Source organism: Plodia interpunctella, chromosome 5 (genome assembly GCF_027563975.2).
Source record: "Plodia interpunctella isolate USDA-ARS_2022_Savannah chromosome 5, ilPloInte3.2, whole genome shotgun sequence".
NCBI classification, from domain to species: domain Eukaryota; kingdom Metazoa; phylum Arthropoda; class Insecta; order Lepidoptera; family Pyralidae; genus Plodia; species Plodia interpunctella.
In genome coordinates, this window is record NC_071298.1 from 4,951,118 (window position 1) to 4,973,408 (window position 22,291).

The 22,291-nt window shown below is 36.8% G+C and overlaps 4 protein-coding genes across 5 annotated transcripts; 3 read left to right on the top strand and 1 right to left on the bottom strand.

Moving 5' to 3' along the window:
- The first annotated feature begins 1,231 nt into the window (after positions 1–1,231).
- On the top strand, positions 1,232–2,512 carry LOC128670073 (uncharacterized protein). Its single transcript, XM_053745440.2, has 2 exons — positions 1,232–1,558; positions 1,761–2,512. Exons 1-2 carry the CDS (start codon positions 1,364–1,366, stop codon positions 2,487–2,489), a joined length of 924 nt encoding a protein of 307 aa, XP_053601415.1. The 5' UTR covers positions 1,232–1,363; the 3' UTR covers positions 2,490–2,512.
- A 288-nt stretch (positions 2,513–2,800) lies between these two features.
- ebi lies at positions 2,801–6,938 on the bottom strand. Its single transcript, XM_053745439.2, has 8 exons — positions 6,741–6,938; positions 6,494–6,643; positions 5,942–6,087; positions 5,572–5,774; positions 5,188–5,308; positions 4,809–4,961; positions 4,525–4,716; positions 2,801–4,107 (listed from the first exon to the last, which is right to left on the bottom strand). Exons 1-8 carry the CDS (start codon positions 6,796–6,798, stop codon positions 3,607–3,609), a joined length of 1,524 nt encoding a protein of 507 aa, XP_053601414.1. The 5' UTR covers positions 6,799–6,938; the 3' UTR covers positions 2,801–3,606.
- Positions 6,939–7,557: 619 nt separating this feature from the next.
- Grip91 (Gamma-tubulin ring protein 91) lies at positions 7,558–17,186 on the top strand. 2 transcript variants are annotated; one of them, XM_053745502.2, is made up of 18 exons: positions 7,558–7,907; positions 8,402–8,568; positions 9,209–9,322; positions 9,490–9,625; positions 9,756–9,938; positions 10,290–10,372; positions 10,702–10,819; positions 11,158–11,289; positions 11,655–11,745; positions 12,137–12,291; positions 12,678–12,909; positions 13,528–13,667; positions 13,977–14,183; positions 14,528–14,745; positions 15,052–15,193; positions 15,701–15,815; positions 16,314–16,488; positions 16,892–17,186. In XM_053745502.2, exons 1-18 carry the CDS (start codon positions 7,796–7,798, stop codon positions 16,922–16,924), a joined length of 2,553 nt encoding a protein of 850 aa, XP_053601477.1. In that variant the 5' UTR covers positions 7,558–7,795; the 3' UTR covers positions 16,925–17,186. The 2 variants fall into 2 exon arrangements, with proteins under 2 accessions (XP_053601477.1, XP_053601478.1); XM_053745503.2 differs by lacking the exon at positions 7,558–7,907 and adding an exon at positions 7,943–8,037.
- Positions 17,187–18,407: 1,221 nt separating this feature from the next.
- Positions 18,408–21,999, top strand: LOC128669923 (uncharacterized). The gene is made up of 4 exons (XM_053745169.2): positions 18,408–18,710; positions 18,801–18,998; positions 19,279–19,522; positions 20,589–21,999. The coding sequence occupies exons 1-4, from the start codon at positions 18,576–18,578 to the stop codon at positions 20,786–20,788; spliced, it is 777 nt and encodes a 258-aa protein (XP_053601144.1). The 5' UTR covers positions 18,408–18,575; the 3' UTR covers positions 20,789–21,999.
- The last annotated feature ends 292 nt before the right edge of the window (positions 22,000–22,291 follow it).

Sequence of the window (22,291 nt, forward strand, 5' to 3'; positions counted from 1 at the left end):
GTAAAGTAATAAAAATATTTTCTTCGAGTAAATTAGTTTATCGATATTAATTTGAATGTTGCATTATTCTTTTTCCCAACCCTTGTAGATTATTGACATTTGTGTTCTTCAGTTGGTATTGAGTTGGTGGCACTCTGATCCACGGACAAGGAAAGCTAGTACAGCTAGGTGTACAAGCTAAGGACTCGATTTATAAAGCCTGCTTCACACAAGGCCAGAACAGAAGTAAGACAGAACAGTTTGGTTGGAAGGACAGTATCGTTAGTAGAAGTCAGTAAAAGATAGTCGGGACAATCCAAGTGAGCGATGGAGCGTAGACAACGACAGCAATATTTGCGTCGTTTAGAATGTTGTCAGCACACGAAAGTTCGAAACTCGATTTTATCTCGAATAAGGCATATTACGCAAAGCTCAGCGCCGCTATAGCGATGGTGCTACTGGTACAATTAATGTACACAAACATTGGTAATGGAGGCAAAATGCGCCCATTTTCAATATTGTTGCAGATTTACGACCAAAAACACCTACTCAATCGTGGTGTGAGTTTAAAGGAAAAAGGAAGAACTTAGCGGATTATCCTGAAAATAATAACACTATTTTAGGTTGTTCTGCATTATTTGGTCAACTGTTTTTGACTGAAGATCTTATCTATATGAAGTCAATATTTTAATAAGTCTTCACGTGTGAAGTGTTCAGAGCTTTTTTTCGACCGTTTACTGGCTCGAGAATTTTACAGCGTGAGGCGTATCCCATAGCTGGGGTATTATATAATCTGTGCCCATAGTTTTCGAAGTTTTTTTATCTTAGGAAAACGATTTTTCCCAATATTTCGGCATCCGAATATGCTATATAGTTGTATATTTTCACAAACGAATGCTTACATAATGAAAGGATTAATAAAGTACTCTAAAATAAAAGTTTTAATCGACATAGCAAAAGGCGGCAAAGCTTTTGTGTACCTATTAGGTACAATAGGGAGTATTATGTACTACCTAACATACAGTACATAATACTCCCTATTGGCTGCACGTGACTAATTGTCTATGTCAGGATGTCAGGCCGACTGAATGTCAATGTCAACTATGAAATCCATGGAGTAGGTAGGTGCGTAGTACCTACTACTAATTCCATGAATAAACCTCATTCTATCTTTCTCATGAAACTTATGAGAGATAGAGATAGATTGAATAAAAAACACATGTGCCTCCTAATGTACTGGTAAAAAAGTAAAGTAGAGAAATACTAAAAAGGGCTTAATCCTTTACAATATTGTATAGGTACTACTTATTACCTACTAATCTTGACTTGTTAGCATCCTGTGATAACAACTTATTGCTGTAACTATAACTCCAATTTTAAAAATATGAATCCTAAAAGCAAGGAAGCTAGAACGCGAGATGATAAGCCTTTTGAAGGGATGATGATCGCCGATGCAGCAGCTCTTGCGGCTTTGGAAGGACGTAGTCCTTGTACAAAATGCGGAAAGTCTCGCATGTATTTTTGTTATACTTGCTATGTTCCTGTGGATCAAATTAAGGATCATATACCTCAATGCAGAGTAAGTTCTTTCAGTTTTCATTTTACCTTTGAATAAAAATATTACATAGTATAAAATAAAGTTGCTTCCTGCTGTCTGGCTAAAACCAGAAATTTGATGCAGTTTAGTGTGGTTCTTCAGGAAGGTTTAGGTGTATAATTTAATAGTTACTACATTTTGAGGTGTTAATAATAGTTATAATATTGTTGCTATGTTTTTTCAGTTACCAGTGAAGGTTGACATTATCAAACATAAACAAGAGATTGATGGTAAAAGTACAGCAGCTCATGCGGCAGTTCTAGCACCTCTAGATGTGAATATTTATATTTACCCCGAAATACCTAAATATGCATCTGATGATCGAACAGTCTTACTCTATCCCGGGGTGGATGCAAGTACTGTACAGGATTTATTTACAGAGAAGAAAAAATCTGTCAGTTACTCTGAACATTTACTAGCAGAATTACCCCCTGGTTATAATGTAGGGACTCTTATGAGAAAGAATTTAGGTAATGATACTACATTTAAAATATATCATGTAAAAGAACTACCAGTAGATCGTGTTATATTGATTGACAGTACATGGAACCAAAGTAGAGGTATTTTTGCTGATGAGAGACTGCAGAAAATGCCAAAAATTGTATTACAAAATAGAGCTTCTCAGTTCTGGAGACATCAGCGAGGGAGTCCCCGTTGGTACTTATCAACTATAGAGGCCTTACACCAGTTGATGTTGGAGTTACATATCAGTGCATGGGGCCTTTGTACACAATACTCATCAGAATTAACTTTACAATACCCGGTACACAATTCTGATGAAGATCATGCACAGTGTAAACCCTATAATGGACAATATGATAACTTAATGTATTTCTTTAAGTTTATGTACGAAAAGCTTCATATTTTGTATAAACATGATGATTTATTGGCATATAAGAGGCCAATGCTATAGAATAAATATATGTATTATTTATATCATTTTTTTTTATTTATCCCTTAAAGTTACATGGATAATCAGATCTGTTTTAAGATTATGAGTTACACTGAGATGACAGCAAAGCATAAAAGGCCTTTACAGATGGGACGAGATGGCCAAGTCCTTATGGGCAGACCTAATGCATAACATATTTATTGGTATGCAATAAAAACGCGCACTGCTACACATTAGGCACAGAAGTCAATATACATTTTACTTCTGTGGCATTATGTCTACACTACTATATAATACATGGAAAATTAATTTATCTTTGAAGGAAACTAAAGTTTTTCAGCTGTAATCATTTATTTTATTTTCTTATAAAATTATATAATCCTATTTGCTTTTCGTATGCTATAACAATTTATAGCTTACTTAAATACTATTTCCTACAAATAATAATATTACTATACTTGAATGCACTGAGACTAAAATATAACCACAAAGACTAATTACAAATGAAATAAAATGTTATCAGTGTCCAGCACCTAGGTATGTATAAAAATTTTGATAAATGAATATATTCACAGGAAAGTGAATATGGATGAAATACTACATAATATATGGAAAGATATTAAGTTAATTTATGCATATAAATATTGGTATATTATAATAGTTTATTCTATCAATTACATAACTATAGTGCATAAAAGCAGAGAAGGTACTAACTGTATATAAATCAAATACAATTTGTTTCACTTGAAATTATTACTTTAGTGGCACAGTGCATTATCAAAATCATATATAAGTCATTTCGTGGGTATTATTGCGGACTAAGAATCAGCCTTGCAGGAGCATTACTTTCATAGCAAAATAGGGTATTCCACTGATACTCAATACAGAACAAAATATAAAAATTGTCTTAATGCTATAACAAGATTTGAAAACTAATTTAATTGAATGGAAAACCAAAGGTGTTATGAGTTTTTAAAGATGACTGTCTATTTGTCTTCCCACTATCTAATCGGGATTCAAATATCCATATCTTGCTTTTTTTTTCAAAATTATAAAAAAATAATTCTGCTCAGATATTTATCAGTTAGTAAAAATGCTTCAATCAACGTAAAAAAATAGTGGAATACCCCTACTGTAGTTATAGTTTGCGTAAATCCAAAACAAAGACACTGCCGTCACTAGCACTTGCACCTACTTTTGTACCACGAGAATTCCAGCAGACTTCAAATATGCCGCCAGTCCCCTTGTAAGAGTGTACAAGACCTCCGGTTTGCGTTGACCATATATGCACACACTTGTCAAATGAACCACTAGCCAGAAACTTACCATCTGGAGAAAATGCAACACTGTAGACTGGTTCTGTGTGTTTTGTTAATGTATGGATACATACCCCACGTTCAACATCCCATAAACGAACTGTAGAGTCAAATGATGCGCTAGCCAGGATCAAATTCATGTTAGGATTTTGAGTGCCAGGGCCAGTTGGAGACCATTTAATAGTATAGATTTCCTTGGAGTGAGCTTGGAGGTCATGTACGCAATTGTCCTGTTTCATTGACCATATCTTTAGAGTCATATCATCTGAACATGACGCAAGTAACTGGCCTTGTGGATCCCATTTAATAGCATTCACTTCATTCTGCAATAAAAATGTCAAAGATAAAATGTAAGAGTTTTGTTGGCATGTTCCCCATGTCCCTAGAATAGGATCACCCATAACTTTCCGCACGAGGCGACGTACAAGGCGAGTACAGGACACATACTCTGATAGTCAACAATTTTCCCAAAAAGAGTTGATTATGTTATATTATTATTTACGCTAACCCCAGGCTGACATGTATGTTAGTAGAAACACTCAATAAGATGAAAAATTAAATTGTTATAATTAGGCATTAATAATTATTACATGCCATCTTGATGGTGAGACATGTAGGTGCTTATATTATCTGTTACATCTTTTACCATGTTTCACGTAAATAAATAATTTCATTTCAGAGCCTTGAATGTTAAAAGGACATGTTAGGATGAAAGACATATATTACAGCAGGATACTTACTGTGTGGCCCTGGAAGCTCTTGATAGGTTTGTCAGCATTGAGCTTACAGACATGGATCCACTGGTCAGTAGAGCAAGAGGCAAAAGATGTGTTGGTTTGCCAGTCTACATCAAGAGCTGGTGCCAAATGGAACGAGAACTGCTGCGTGCATTGGCCAGTAGCTGCATCCCATATTATGGTAGTCTTGTCAACCTAACGACAATTATAATATGATTAACATTTTCATTGCAATTTAAATTACTAAATTATCAAGTTAATTATATAAGAAAATATAAGCATTATACCCCAGCACTTAAAATATAATTTCCCCTTTTATTCCATTTCAGAGCGAAAATGGGTCCTTTGTGTTGTCCCAATGTAGATGCTAGGGTTCCATCTGTGGTCCAAATGCGAGCATAGCCATCATATGATCCAGTCGCCAATAGATTGCCATCACACTGGAAATAAAATATTATATATTATGATATATATTATGGTAAAAGTTCGTGTTGATATGGAGAAATGAAGCTGAAATAGGAAAAAAAATTATATCACAGAAACAACTATTTGTTAGGTATTACTTTCTCGAGTCCTCCATATCATTTATTTCATATTTCATTCCATATTGTGACTGGTCCGAAAATGCATACAAAGACCCATGGTTGATGAATTTAATATACTTACATTCCAGTCCAAGGAAGTGACGTCTTTGTTACTCGGAACTTCAGTGCCTCCTTTCTGAATACAGTGCCTTAAAACTAACTGGTTTGGGGTTGTCGCTGGATTGTCCGACATGTCCCATATTCTGAAAATAAAGTAATTTGTGCAAACTAAAACAATGTCTATTCAACACAATTTTAGTTAGTACATCAATTCATACTATTAGCTATAATATAACGAATAATATAACTATACAAATATAACTGTCATATGGTATAACAGAATCACCAAAAAAATCCAATCTGTTACTGAGCCTGTGTGTGATAGTATAAAACTCTGTGATTATTTTTGCTACTAAACTAGGTCCTTTATTAGGCAAATCACATACAATAAATACAATAACAGTACCTTGCAGTGCTGTCTCCTGAACCACTAGCCAGCAGATCAGTGCTAGGGTTCCATGCACAGATGAACACCTCAGATTCATGTCCCCGTAATACTGTGGCTTTGCTAGCAGGTATCTCTATGGATTGATCAACATCCATGTTTTCTGGAGCACTTGGTGTTGCCGCTCCCCCTGTTGTTGAACCTGTTGTGGTGCATGTAGTACCCTGAAACACATTCCAATAACATGTGTAAATTTCATCACTTTAAAACCATCTACTATCCATACCAGCTACAAAAATTCATTAGGCAAGATGTGTTTAGAAAAAACTTTTATTTAAAATCATCATACAAAAAATGAAATTTTCAGTTGAGATTTAATTAATATACTTACATCAACTCCATTCTGTTCACCACCTGACCCTGGTTCTGCCTTAATTGCTTGTTTCTGAGCATTGTGAGCATTTTGTCGGGCAGATACTATGTCTGGAGTTACCGCATCTATCAAACTGAGGCTCTCAGGGAGACGAGTCTCTGTGCCTTCAAATAAAATAAAAAATAAGACTAAGAATGTTTTATGTAGTACCTACCTAATTAATAATATCCATACCATTTCTTACATACATAGTAGATTAACCATTTGCTAGACAATATTGTGTCTGGTGAGTGAGTGAACAATGAGTTACCCTTTAACTCAATGAAGGATTCACTATGGAAGGATTATATTGACAAATATAAATATTGAAAATAGATTATGTTTATCACAATGCTTATTGCATGGCCTATTGTGAATTTTTACATACCAATGAATTGTGCACCCATTAGTTTTTATAGCGAATGAGTTAATAATAATTCGTTTAGCACGACACCAATTTTTTAGTGTGTCTGTTGTAATATTATACATAACAGTTTCACGAATACTTTGATAATAAAAATATATATGTACCATCGTCTCCAAGCGTGATCTCTGCTTCTGTGTACTGCAATCCTTTCTGAAGGATATTTAACAGCGCTGCCGGCGGTACAAGCGCTCCGTTTATGTTACTTTGTGAAATATGAGACTCGATTCCAAATGTGTACGCAGAGTGATGAAACCCTGAAGTTAAACAATAAAAAATAACTCGAATAACAAATAATAAATTGGTAGAATAACGCAATACGTGTATAGCGTCCCCTAGTTCGATGAACCTCACCTGATTCTTGTAAGTATCTGTAAACCAAAAAATTTACTTCGTCACTTGAAAAACTCATATCGCCGAATTTTTAGAAATATCAAACGAATATAATTATTAAGGTCTTTTGTAATTGTTTATTGGGATAGGCAAAACATTTTAATTTCAGCTACAATCGGTTTCCGCCTGCACCCCAAAAGCACGTCATTGAATGACAATGACATTGACAATTTATTGAATCAGTGAAGATGCCATAGACCGGAGCTTTATTTTTACCATAGCCCTTTTTTTTTTGTTTATTCCCTCGTTTTATTGACGAGGCAAAGGGTACTAACCCATACAGCCAAGTCTTTTGTAATTACCATAGCCCATATATGTGGAAGTCTTCTTCATAATCGTATACCTCATGGCTGAGGGTCGTGGTAATTATGTGGCATACACACAACAACTGTCTTGGCATTAGTAATGGAGTGGTTCGCCATTGCCTTCTCCATTTCACACACAAGTTACTAATCAACCAGTGTGCAGGTTTCCTCACGATGTTTTCCTTCACCGGATATGCGGAAGAACCTTGGTAAAAAAAGACCCAAATAATATCCCTGCATGAAAGAGGTAAAGCGTAACGTTAAAGTATGCTTTGTCACTATAGCACTTAACAAAATTTGCCATTTAACAGAACAGAAAAGACAAGACAAAGTGTACTATAGTATACTTTAAATTTTTATGAATAACAGGATATGAATCGAAAAATCAGGATCAAATCGAAACGAAGTACATCACTATTTGAAACATTAAAAAAATGCTTTTGTTGCTGTAATTTTATATGTCAAATCTTTCAAAGTCATTTTTATCAAAATCAAAATGTCAGTAATGAATATTGTTCGATTTTGTTTTGCAGTGGTAACGGCCTCTGTATTTTTTGCAACAGCTAAAAATTAATGGATTTACTCAGTGACTGGATATAATGAAATAAATAACAAAATATTACTTCATCTACTATCAGTGTCTCTAAATACCTACCACTAAAATTAGTGTATCCACTCAACTACTGTGCGCTTGATTCAAAGATTCGGCTTATGGTTGGTCTAATGGATAATGGTTTTAAAACTCAATTAAAAATGGATGTGTCTTCCAGTAACCTTTCGGCACAACTTCACAAATTGTGCGCGGTTCTATCATCTGATCCAGGTTAGATTCCAATTTTAAATGCAACTGTCAATGTTCGTAATCCAATCACGTTTATTTTGATATTCTCAATAAATTGTTATGAATTTTATACAAGAATGTTTTCGAGAGCTAATCGCCAGATTTAAAAAAGGTCTAGTTTTTTTTATAAATACGCAATTGCGTTAGGAGTAAATTATGGAAGTTCATTGTTCCATATAGTCATGGTTGATTGCATTATTGGCCATGAACACAATAAGTAGATCTAATGTCTTCATCATTGAGGTCATGCAAACTAGAGTATATAGGTACATAATAAGGCATACATATCATTCATTTCATTGTATTCTACTGTTATATCTATATATGTTTATAGGTAGGTAGTTATTATTTATGTATTATTTTGTTCAATTGAAGTAAATACACACACAATTACTGTGTTTTTGATTCGATAATATTATTCAACACCATAGTTAAGTCATTTATTCATGCAAAATTTTAATTATCTTTTGTTTAAGATGGAGCTTATGAATTAGCAGTTTCATATCTATCTTCGACTGATGAAAAGAACCGCACAGTTCAAGATGAAAGGTTGCTCTGTCAGAAGATCCAGTCAAAAATTGGATGCACATCAGCTAGAGATGTTGACAAGTTTAATGAATGCTATGCAAAACTGAAGAAATCTGTGAGTGTACATTTTTTTATTTACCATAATTTTCCAGTGAGAATCTTAAAAATATATTTTTAAAGTAAAACATTATGAATTGCTTATAACTGAAATAGCAAGTACAAAAATTTTACAAGTTTATTATGAATTTTTTCAATTATATTCTTAATTTTAAATTTGATTATTAACACTGCCATCATAATTCTTGATGATATTATAAATGTAAAAAACTAATAAATACATAAGGAAATACATGCTGATGAAGACAAAAGCTATAAGCCACAAGCAAAAGCTATTGATAAAATTTAAAACTAAGTTATAGTTAACCATGTACCTCATCACAAAGGAGTGAGGCTCTTATCAGTTGAGTTCCTTATATGACTAATTATAACATACTCTATAGCTAATTGCTGCACTTCTTGATATGACACCACACCTTTACTTTTTCTTTTATTTATTTCATTTTTTTATTCTTTTGTTTTATTTTGTTTTGTGTTCACAATGGGCTGGTGCCACAGAGGAACCACTTTCACAGGGGAGTTTTGTTAGAGAAAGGGAGTAAGGTGTCTCCACTTTATGCTTTATGTATACCCAACCAGTAAATGATTATTACAAGAAATGTATCATTGAGAACTCTGCTTAGCAATTTATTTTGCAGTTTGTGTTGAAACAACGAGTTTCAGTGCTGGCCCTTCTTCTGGCTCTGTCAGAAACTCCACAGCAAGCTGAATCCACATATCAATTATTCCCTGTACCACATCTAGCTACTACGGTAAGTTCATATGTTTGTTTTTTTTGTATTGTTTTACATAAAGGTTTTTTATTAAGAAACTTCTAACCCCCTTATTTTACTTGGACCCAAGATAATAAAATGTTCTGCTTTTACAATAATTTAAATTGAATTATTTGACTCTTGTTTGTGTGTTTGCCAAATTTCAGAAATCAAATCCTAGTTTGACTGCTGGGTCTAGCTCCAGCAAAAGTACAATAGAAAGCTGGGGCAGCAATGTTCCCAAACAACAGCCATCCAGTCAGAATCTCTCTAGCAACAGTAACATGGCTCTACAGACAACTGGTAAGTACCGAGACATTTTTATTCTTCCCGTTTTTATTTGCAGTGTATTCATATGTATTTCTATCTCATACAAACCAAACAAGAGATATGACAGAAATCTTTATGCTTTCTCTGTTTACGGTTGTATTAGATCGAGTGAACGAACGTGCATGTGTGCGGGACGCGGTGTTGGCAGCAACGGGGGTGCGGGCGCGGGGGGCGGGAGGTGGCCCCCGCCCGCAACAGATGCTGTACTCCCGCATCGCACACTTGGGCTTTCTGCACGACCGGCTCAAGGAGTTTATTGACCCTTACTCTGGACTAATGCCGCAAGGTAAGTACTTAGTAGAATAAATGGTCCAAAAATGGGTGGATTGATGAATTTGTCTGGCTATTTATACACCATATATAAACTGAGATACCAATCTCAGATCCCTAAATAGGAAGAAAGAGCATAGCAATTTTTAAAATATGCCTAAATAAAAATATTGCTATTAAAATTATATTATAAAAATATTGGGGTGTTTTTTTGGCATTCTAAAACAATATGTTACTTATAATTGAGATCAACTACTTTATGTTGTCACAAAATTACTACCAGAATCTTATTAGTTTGTTTCCTATTTGATACTTGAAGAATAAATTGTGAAATATATTTATGTCTTTGATATTATTTCTATTTTAGGTTTAATGGGAGAAGGATTAGTATCTTCTATTCGCGATGAACTAACAGAATATTATCGAAGTGTTGCCCTACTTCAATCTCAGGTCAGTAGGTAGTCTATAGTTTTTTTTGTCTTTGAATGACTGGTTCTCACTAGTATCTGCCACTGGTCATGATATCTGATCTTCATTATCAGGTGTGATTGCTAATGCTGGTGTCATATTTTAGTCAAGCCGCCTAAAGGCGTCTGACCTGACTTTCACGACTACTTGCCGCCATATAATAACAGTAATTCCTATTTTATAATTAGTCGCGACATACTAGTAATACATACTAAATACAGGTAGTGCAGGTTTCTTCACGACGTTTTCTCCTTCAGCCGGAAGTAAGTAGCGTATGTAATCCTATGCTTCGATATGTGTGTGTGTGTCAGGCGTGCGAGGGGGGCGGTGGCGGGGGCACGCTGCGGCGCGTGTGCGTGTGGGCGCAGGAGCCGCTTCACCGCCTCACCTGGCTCGCCAACATCGTGCACACCGTGCATCACAAGAAAGGTAACCTGTGTTGTTTTATTTGTAACCTTAAAGGCATTTTCGGTAGACAAACTGAAAGTAATTACCATGGCGAAGTTTATATTTTATAAGTTTATAGGATACCTGCTCACAAATAATCATATTCCATGTTTAAACTTCGATGTGAAAGTACATGATTGAAGACGAACGAAAAATTCAGGCGGGAATATTGCATGAAAATCCATTGTACCCTTGAAATTAAGTTCTCTAGTTATTGCAGTGGCACTAAAACAGTACTTAATTGTAAAAAAAATGAAGTACAGTTTTAAAGGCTATTTTTACTATATGTGTACCACTGGATGCCGACGTTGTCCCGGCAGGCGGCGAGCTGGCGTCGTGTGTGCACCGTTTCGTCCGTCACGGGGACGAGCGCGTGGCCACCCTAGCGCGCCGTCTGCTCACCGCGCTCACCTACCCGCTGCTGCTGATGCTCACCCGCTGGCTGCTGCACGGTCCTCACACATTTGTTTTATTTTAACTTTACACAATATTTACCCTTAGATTGAGAAAAATAATTTTTGTAATTCTTTCTTGATACCAATGCTGTTGATTGTAGAGTTCGACAGTGGCTCAATATAATGAGCCACCAATTTTGTGACAATGAGAAGTACAACAAGTCAGTAGAACAGTATACCAGTACAAAGCTGGTGTTTAAATATACTATGTAATATATATAATTCTAATACATTTATTATAAATGTGTGTCTGCCCTTCTTTTTCCAAAAGGATTAAATACAAATAATGTCGCGTGCATGTAATATGTAGTGACCATTAAGTAGTTAATCATCACTTCATGTTTATTATTTTTAATGTACAGGTGAAATCGACGACCCATTCAATGAGTTTTTCATCGAAAGCAGATGTGGAGTTCCGATAGACAGGATGTGGCATGACAAATACAGAGTAAGGTATGATTATTTCGTTGTTTTATCGCTTTGTTTGTATCTCTCATTTGAGTGCTAAAAATTAATTCCTCAATCAGAAGCATGGGGTCCAGTGTCCAACTTTTTCTTCCCCACTTTGCAGTTTATTTCATCATGTGTCACGGTGTATACTAGGTACATTGGCTGTTTTTACATTTTTATTTAGCTGTATGTTTTACTTTAAAAAAAAGGCTTCTTTTGTGAGCAGTTTGAAATAAGTAAAATTTTCTTTAATAAGCTTTTTGGAAGTATACGATTTCTGTCAATTATAAAACTCACTTTTTAACACTACTAAGCAGATAAACAGGCATGTGGTTTACCCGATTTATCGAGTTTGATGAATGATTTTAAATTATTAAAGTGTATAAATTGTTAGGGAATGGATGGTGCCGTCGTTCATGTCCCGGTCGCAGGCCGCGCAGATCCTGGCCACGGGCAAGAGCGTGGTGTTCATGCGCGAGGCCTGCGCGGACGAGCCCGGGCCCAGCGACCACGCCGACCATCTGCAGGCCTTGCTCCGGGCACACACCAGTCAGTACAATACCACATCCGTCACTTCCAGCGTTGACTAATTGTTTTTGTTTTTACCGATACTCCTCTATGGTTCTGGATGTGTTGTACAAATTTCTGTGTCCCACTACACAAGTTTATTCATTCACATTACTCAATGAAGGTGTGAGGTGCGGCATTCTCTAGCAATCTGTGGCTGTGGTGCTGTCCACCTGCTGTCGTGCATTAACTGGCCTCACTTGCACCTTGTAGGACTTCTACAGCGCCAACGTTAGAGTGATAAAAGTGGCCACTTCTGCTCTCATATAACATAAATCCATATCCATAACGACTCGAAAAGAAGAAGATTCACTTAATGCCGTTGAATGCTGTCTATACATTTTTAAAATTTTCCATTATCTTCACAGATAACGGCAGCAATGTGGATGTAGCGGGCTCTAGTACGGACCTAACAACCCCCGCATGGTGGGAGGCGGAGGGGCTGAGGGCAGGCGTGGCGGCGGCGCACGCGGCGGCCTCTCAACGGCTATTGGCTGCTCTGACCACGCACCACCATCTGCTGGACCATTTGGCTGCGCATCGGAGATATTTGCTGTTAGCGCAGGGAGACTTTGTTCACCATCTCATGACTTTACTGCAGTGAGTTATTATATTTTTCATATTTTATTATATTTCTCGTCTCTCTGAGCGCATCCTCGGTCTTACACAGTCATAGTATTATTATATTACTGTGTATTAGTCAATATTACTTTCCAAAATTTCCACCTTCCTCGCAACTTTCCACATCCCCACGATTGCCACTATAAGCATGAGGACGTTCATTGAAAGTGAGATTTAATGCTTTTGGACAGCACTCACTGATGTGGATGTAGCGGGCTCTAGTACGGACCTAACAACCCCCTCATGGTGGGAGGCGGAGGGGCTGAGGGCAGGGGTGGCGGTGAATTTGGTTGGACACAAACACAGAAACGGGCACTGTACATCCGGAACCGCAGACAAACATTTGTGATCACTGGCACAAATATTTGCCCGCGCCGGGAGTCGAATCTAGAACCTCCAAATAGCGGACGGGCGTGGTGGCCACTACGCTACAGAGGTCATCATAAAGTGAACGATGGGCATCTTGCTACTAAATCAATGTAAAGTATGTGTAAAGTTTTTGATGAATGTCAAATTGTCGGTTGGGAGCGGCCCTTAGGGATTATTGCAATCCTGAGTGCTCCGATGTGAGGGCTGACTTGTACATATGTATACCAGAGAGGAGCTGAGCAAGCCCGCCGCGTCCCTGTACGTGCACAACCTGTCGTGCACGCTGGAGGCGGCCGTGCGCGCCACCAACGCGCAGTACGAGCCGCCGCATGTACTCGCGCGTCTGCACGTCAACCTCTACCCCAACTGTGAGTACCACCGCCTGTTGCTGGACGGCCACGCTGGAGGCTACCAACTAACTAGTCTTACGTTGATGCTTCATCCACACAAATGCTTCAAGCATTTGTCTGATATATTAATATAACATGCTTAAATATACATAGTTACAGACACAATGTCTCATACCATATTGTGGCAAATCCGCTTGCTCCACAATCAGCAATCCACTCAAGCTCTGTCAAACTTAAAAACCTAAAAACATATTAAATGCATTTGTCTTGTATGAGCGAAACAAAAAATTTGTCGAATTCTATAGCTCTCTCTGTCTACGATAATAGGTGACGGGCGCGACGACTGCGGCTGGGACGTGTTCGCTTTACAGTACCGCGTGGACGGGCCCCTCGGGACCCTGTTCCCGGCGACGTGCGCCGCGAGGTATAGGGCACTGTTCACACAGCTGTGGAGGGTCAAGCGCATAGAGTACAGTCTGCACGACGCCTGGCGCGAACACACCATCCTGCACAAGCGACTCAAACATATGCCCGGTGAGTTAGATGAAGCATCGTGCCGCGCTCTTCGTATATTTATTTTATTTTCATACAATTTAAGATCATTTAGTGAACATTTTGTCTTTTTTTGTGATATGTGATAGATGAGACTTACTTTATCTGCGTCTAAATATTAATTCAATTTTCTACTGTTAATTAATTTAACAGTAGACAATAGATTATGCTAAATTATTTTGCTAAAAAAACGCAAACGGGCACGCGGCCTACCTGATGGGAAGTGGTCACCTCAGCCTACGGAATTCCGAAACACAGGGGTGTGGTAGGTGTCGTCAATATATTGTTTCTCGCCGAATGTTTTCAATAGCACCATGTGACCGCAGAGGTGTGGGGCCTGATGCGACGCGTGTCGTGCCTGCGCGCGGAGGCGCTGCGTCTGTGCGGAGCCCTGCAGGAGGCCAGCTGTGTGGGGGCGGAGCCCGCGTGGGCCGAGCTGCTGGCCGCCGCCGCCGCCCGCCAGGACCTGGACTCGCTGCTGCGGCTGCATCACAACGCGCTCGAGAAACACTCCATACACGCCATGATACACCACACCACGCAGGTCTCATATCCATACTTCCACACAAACCTGATGTATGAATAACGGTATTCATAAAAAGGTAAAGCATACTTTGAGAGCTAAAGTTTGTTTTGTCACTATCACCTTACAATATTTGACATCGACAGAACGAGACAGAACATTTTTCTTAAAGTATACTATTGTAACTTTATTATGAATAACATGATAATATAATTGGAAAGTTTGGTCTAACGTTTAATAATATAAAGTCAGTCCAAGCATCGACTAGTGTTTCTATACGGTCAGTTTATCACATGAAAGTAAATCGTCCGTGTGGTGTGCGCTCAGGAATTACAGTCGTACCTGGGCAACGTGCTGAACGAGACGCTGGCGCTGCGCAGCTTCGAGGGCACGCTGCACTCCGGCATCCTCGCCGAGCTCGAGCGCCGCGAGCGACTCGAGCTGGCCAAGGCGGAGCGTCTGGCCAGAGGTTCACGTTTTTAATATTTAAACTTTGTTCCACTATTAAATTGGACTTATGCCATCTGTCCGTCAAACAGGACCAAACAGAAAAACCGAAAAGGGTGGTGCTTTAATCTGTTTCATGTCTCTCTCTCTCTCTCTCTCTCTCTCTCTCTTCATAACGTATTCCCGGTTTCTTTCGTCGGCATTGAGCGTTGGACTTTTTTACTTTTTCTAAAATATCCGTTTTATGTGTGATAGCCAAAATACCGAGCTTATATAATATACAATTTTTTTGAATTACTTAAATACCTTTAAAATCAAAGTGACAGATATAAAGATCTACGAATAGCAATCAATACATTCATACTATAAAATCCGTCTGTCTGTCACGGCTGGGCCGAATTTTAGGTTCGGATTATAGTTATTGACCCGAAGTCTAACATAGGCAAACGCGGGCGGAGCTGCGGTCAACAATTTTCTAGCGTGCCTACATAATAAATGGATTTGAAAGTAATTTATTATTATGTGGCAGGTGAATACGCATTCACGACAGCAGACGAAGCTCAAGACAAAGAGAAACGCAAGATCTTCCACCAATTCCTGGCGAGTCGGAAGGCTGACCTCAATGTTTGGGCTCGTACATACAGGTATAACTAATACAGGTATAACTCATACATGGAGAGGCACGATGAGGGCGGACCGCGTCTAACCCTCCGACGAGAGCAACATCTAGGGCTGTAACTTTTGAAAAAAAGTAATTAATTGAAACATACACATATCATTCATACTTTTTGACAACCCTGTCAGCATTGTCAACGCTGGCGACTGTTTCGCCGTTAGCAAGGCCGTTGGAAAAACTGTATGAATTTAATTAATCTAACTATACAGATCCTTCGTGACACTATTTTGTCACACTAATGTGATACAGAAGATTTTCTTTACAGTTACAGTGTGTCAAGGAAGATTTCCTTTAGCTTTGCTTGTTGACCGAATTTATGGGATATGTCCTTGTATCTTGTCCGTTGTACATGTTTGTTAATTTATGTACAGTAAACAGAGACACGCCACATAAAGATAGATTTTTTTTTAAAACTTGAAGTGTGTTTGACTGTCCGTATAAAAATAATCCGACATTTCGGGCACAGGGGCCACGTGACCACGTTGATCCTGAAGCTGGCGCTGCACCTGGAGGTGTCGCTGCAGACGCTGGCGTTCCGGCTCGACTACAGCGACTTCTACAAGCGCGGCGACGCCAAACTGCACGAGCCGCTCACCTACCAGCACAAGCGGCTCAGCGAGATTGGGCTCAATGTGGCAAAGGTTGCTACTGCTCTATGGTTTTATATAATTATTTAAACTTTTATGAACAAAATACAGTTATACATACAAAATTACAACTTCATTTTTAGCCCTTGCGGTTTAAAAAAGCCTATGTATTTAGCTATATGCATGCCCAATACATTATAATCGATCCAAACAAAGTGTACTGACAATATTATGATCTGTCTGTTTGCGACCACGGCGACAGCAAAGCATCACGAAATGTCAGCTGTAATAATTCGTGCTGAATAATTCCCGTTGTCATAAATCATATTTATAAATCAAAAGACAGTGCTTACGCCACATTGTATGTTATGAATATTTCCAATATTAAATTATTTCATATTATGAAATAAATATAATCCATATTTTTTCCAATATTATATTATTTAAAGTTTTTTAGACAAAACTAATGGAGCGTAACCGCAAGAAGTAACCACACATCGAGACGGGCGCAGTATCTTTCAAGACATGTCTACGTCTACATCAACAACGCGTATATAAATAACCGCGTTTGCTGAACACTAACAAAATAAAACTTCATTAACTTCTAAATTCCTTTTCAAAGTTTATAAAGTACTAAGCAATGTCTCGAATTATAATTTTAAGTGTTAAGTAAATCTGTTTTGCTCTCTCTTTTAGTGCCATCTTTGTTTTGTTACACAATGTGACAATATATTTGTTTAATAAACTGTTAATATCTTTTATTTCATCACTTTTAAATTCAGTTTCGATTACACGCACTAACAAAATAACAGATCGAAGTTTGTGGGGAAATCTTTTTGCATAGATTTAGCCGTATCGATATCTATTCCTACGCAGGATACATAGAATAAAATAGAAAAATAAGTTATTGTCAATTACTTTTTCTTATATTACTATTATTCTGTACCTTCATTGCATATTTTCTATCTATTGCAGTGACATTGTAGAATGTGTATCTCGGGCCTCAATATACACCATCGTTAGAATCTGTTACTTTAATTTCTCAGTGTACAATATACTATTTTCCCTCGTGTGTCCTTTTACAATTCCTCTCTATCCTATCTTGCCACTTTGTATAAGATAGGATGGGAACACTGGGAAGTACTATGAAAATGTGTTTATCTTTGCACGGAACTCTGTCATGCATGTCTGGAATGTTCTCGTAGTAGGAGGGAGATAGGAAATCAAAGAAATGTAATTTTCAAAAAAGCCTGTTGCTGAAAAACAAAAAAATCAATAGAAAACTCAGTTATTAATCTAGTCAAACTAATATAAAATTGTTTATTTTTTCTTTTTGTCATTTCTGAACACAGAACAGTCACGGAATGGTTTGGGTTTAATTAGGTATGATTTTTACATTACGTGGTTTTTTCCTAGATGGCGCGGGTGACATTGTGAATAGAACATCGAATCAATAGGGCATATTATGCAAAGCTCAGCGCAGATGGCGCTACTGGTACAACTAAGGTATACAAACATTGCCAATGGAGGCAAAAAGCGCCAATTTTCAATATTTTGACTGAAGATCTTACTTGTATGAAGTCCATATTTTTATAAGTCTTCACGTGTGAAGTGTTCCGAGCTTTTTTTCGACCGTTTTCTGGCTCGAAAATTTTACAGCGTGAGACGTATTCCATAGTTTTCGAAGTTTTTTATCTTATGAAAAATGATATTTCTCAATATTTCGGCACCCGAATATGCTACATTGTTGTATATTTTCACAAACAAATGCTTACATAATGAAAGGATTAATAAGTACTCTAAAATAAACGTTATAATCGACATAGCAAAAGGCGGCAAAGCTTTTGTGTACCTAACATACAGTACTGTACTCTGGCGGGATAAATGTATTATCGATAGTCCTACGATGGTGGCCTATCGATAATTGATGTCTGCAACTCTAGTCTGTATCAAAATCAATGTCAAGCGAGAAGACATCTGTCAGACAGATCGGTTCGTAACTCAAATCAAAATTCAAGTTTTTGCGTTTCTTTTTGTTAGGTAATTTAAGTTTTACTTTCATTTGTTGAATGTTATCTTATCACTTGTATTAGCAAACACATAACGTAGGTATCAACAAATAAAAATTTTACTTCGGCATAATGGATCTAAGCGATTTCGAAAATTTGGATGAAGAAGTAAAGGAACTTTTGCAAAACTATAAACATAAAAAAGCAACAGCTTATGAGCCGTGTACACTAAAAAACTTTAAAGAGTGCTTGATTGGGCTAAGTGAGGTGCGTAACTTTTGTAAGAAGCATCTATAACACAATGCTGGTCTGAAATAATATTAGTAAAACAACATTGCTTTTTTATGTGTCTTTCAGGAGTTAGGCTTATTAAATATTGACTTTATCTTCAACCCTTACCTTGACATTGAGAACAACACATTGCAACCTGAATCACTAATGAAGCTCATCAACTCTGTGTGGGTGCTGTTGCATCATTACAAAAACACAGCAGCAAAAGCAGAAAGTTTAGCAGAGCAACATCATCTTTTGGAACATAGTAATAAACAGCTGAATGTAAGTAAACATATTGGTACATGGGTTCAAAATAACTTGGAATAATAACACTCCCGTGGGAATACCAGGGTAATAAGTACTAGGGTACTTTTTATCCTAAAATTCCCACAGATAGATAGATAGATAGTGCTAGTATAATATAGTAAGAAAATACTATGTTTTTACTGCTACCATAAGACTAGAATTCGAGGGGCTTAAGAATTGATGCATTTTTATAAAATAACTTTATCTATGTCTAAAATAAATATAAAAAAAAAAATATGAGATAAAATTATTTCAGGGAAATGTAAAGCAGCTCAAAGAAAAATTATGCTTAGAGAAGAATGAATCAAGGGCTTGTGTGGCGTCAGCACAAAGGATTTCTGACCGTTCTGATGACCTACTTCATAGATTAGCAGAGACACGCATGCAGCTGACAAAGGTCACCAAGCAAAAAGAGACTGCAGAAAAAGCATTCCGTAATGAAATAACAAAGCTTAAGAGAGAAAATGAGAAATTGATGGATAGATTAAGAATTAGACCAGGTGAGAATTTCCTATTTTCTTTTCCCTTCCAACCTCAATATCCTTTATCAATTACCCAACCAAACCCTTTGTGATTGTGTGCTTATAAGGCAATAAAGTTTATAAAATATTTTATTGTTGCAAGACATCCATTGTCTTTGATAAGAAATTATCTTCAGAAGGCAATAACATATGTCCTATTGTAAAGCAATGTACAAAATCAAAAAATATTAACTATGGAATATTCACATATTATTAACACACAGTTTGTTGGTCAATGACACACTCAGCCTAGTGATCTGTGGTCAATGATAACATTGTCTGCAAATGTGTATAAATATAGCAAAGTAATAATTATTTCTCATACTCTCATGTTCCGTTTGGGGTTGTGATGCCATGAAACCCGAGTCAACATAAAAATTGCCTTACCCTCCTTAGAGATATAATTGTTGGCTATCAGCTGCCAAAGCTATCACCACTAGATGATTTCAAGTGGTGATATAAAACCACCATGGATAAAGAGGTGGTGTTATTTTAGGGTGGAACCACTTTTACTATGCCAACTATCCTGATCCTAATTAATACATGTAATAAAATGGTAAGGCTATGTCATACATTGAAGATATAAAAGAAAATTAATTTCTGGGTGCTTCATACCAAAACAAACAATTATTTTTAGAATTTTTGTCTGTATGTTAGTTTGCGCATCACACAAAAACTACTGGATGGAATTTGATGCGGTTTTGCGCTGTTGTATAGCAGATAGTCAGACTTTAAATCTGGTATAGTTTTCATCGTAATATGTTGCTTGAAATTCGAGATATTTACTTAAATAAGTTATGAGTGGATGTACATAATAAGCTCGGGCGAAGCCGCGGGCAACAGCTAGTCCTTCATAACTCACATAAATTTGAAAATAACTTTATTTTATGTTTATTTTATTAGTTGGCTACACTTTACCCAACAACTACAGACCATTTTGGTCTGTGCCAACAACACATCCAATCTTCTTCAAATTTCGTACAGTTGGGAAATTCACGCAAAAACTAGTTTTAAGCATATTGAAAAAATAACTTATTTCTGTCAGATACAAGGGCATCATGCACTGACGTGTGTGATAGCACACTGATGCAGTTAAGGGAGCGAGACAGGAAGCATCGCGCTGTGATCGCTCAACTACAAAGCAACAACCAGGAGCTGCTCAGAGAAGTACTAGCTCTAAAGGAGGAAATCATTCTCAGCGGTGTCCAGGGTTTCAAACTTGACAGCAGCAAGAAATCAAAATAGTGTCATAAGCTTTCCTCATACTTTCTTAATATTACACTCTGACAAGATTTCATCGTAATTGTTGTAGATTTAATGGAATAATCTTTGACTCTGGCATTTTAGAATTGTAACATTGATAAAACTATTTTTTAAGATGGCATGCATAATTTTTTTTTCTGTATTTCTTCCTCTTTTCTTTCTACAACAGTTACGGTGGGTTTAGAGACCATGTTTATGTGCCAAATTGTGTGCCTTATAGGCTTTAAACTGTTACGCACAGGTTAAGTTAGTTTTTGCATTGAGTAGTTGTAAGATAATTGTTAACTTAAAATATAACCAGTAAATTATCTCATTATAAAATCTAAGTTCTTTGTGGTATATTTAGAATGTATATCATGGACTAAATATAAAAGGACCGGGTGGGTGTATCAAGATCATTTGCGCAGAGCTTGTTTCATTTTACTTGCGTCCATTGCGCGACGACGCGTATCGTCACACACAATCTATTATGCCGGCCAGTTCCACACTGTCTTCAAAGTGTTCGCCGAACTTTGGCAAATTCTGTATACATTGCTGATCTTTGGTTGCGGTAAATAAACGCACTCATACATAGTACGCAGTGTTCGCGCATTTGCATTGGCATCTATCACATTTCTAAGTATAGCCTCTGTATTTGCTTCATGATGTACATTGTTATTTTGATTATCTCAATTTGTGATCTCATTAACATGCATCAGTATTAATTACTTTACTATATAAGTCGTTAACTTTCTTTTGTTAATTAATGCTTACTCATTTTTAATGTGCTTTAATTTTAAGTAAACAGCATAATGTATCCATTTGAATGTCAAAACAGTAACCGTCTACAATGGATGTGTAATTTTCTATTTGAATAGTTTAATAAGCTTTCGAGACCATGACGTGATATGGTAAAACCATTATCTAATTTAATTAGTAATTAGTACATAATTATAATAATTACCAAATATCGTTAATTCATATTTAAAAAAAAACTAATAAAAATAATTTTATAATTTTTGTAATTCAATCAGAATTTATCGAAATTATTTTTTATCAGCCGCTACGCTATAGATATTCGATTACATATGTATAGTCTACTTACCATGTCTTATCCGAGGTTTCAGTCAGGTGATTCCTTGAAAGGGCACAATTCACAGTTAAGGTTCGTTATTGTTCATGTGTTTTTAATCAATAAAACGAAATATTTGGTCTGTTATTTGTTTTATTAATGTTTTAAGGTATCTAAGGGCATGTTTAGACAACGATACTGAATAAATTTTTATTATTTATATCAATTATAGAGTTCGAATATATATCCCATTTCAGTAACATGCTTTACGTGTGACGGTTTGCTGTATCTACTATTCCGTCGCACACTAGATGATGTATGACTGAGATGGGCTGAAGTAGTAGTATGTGTGTGTATGTACTACAGTTGATCCCATATAAAAATATGTATATTTAGGGAATTATTTTTAAACCTTCTACAAATATAAGCTAAAT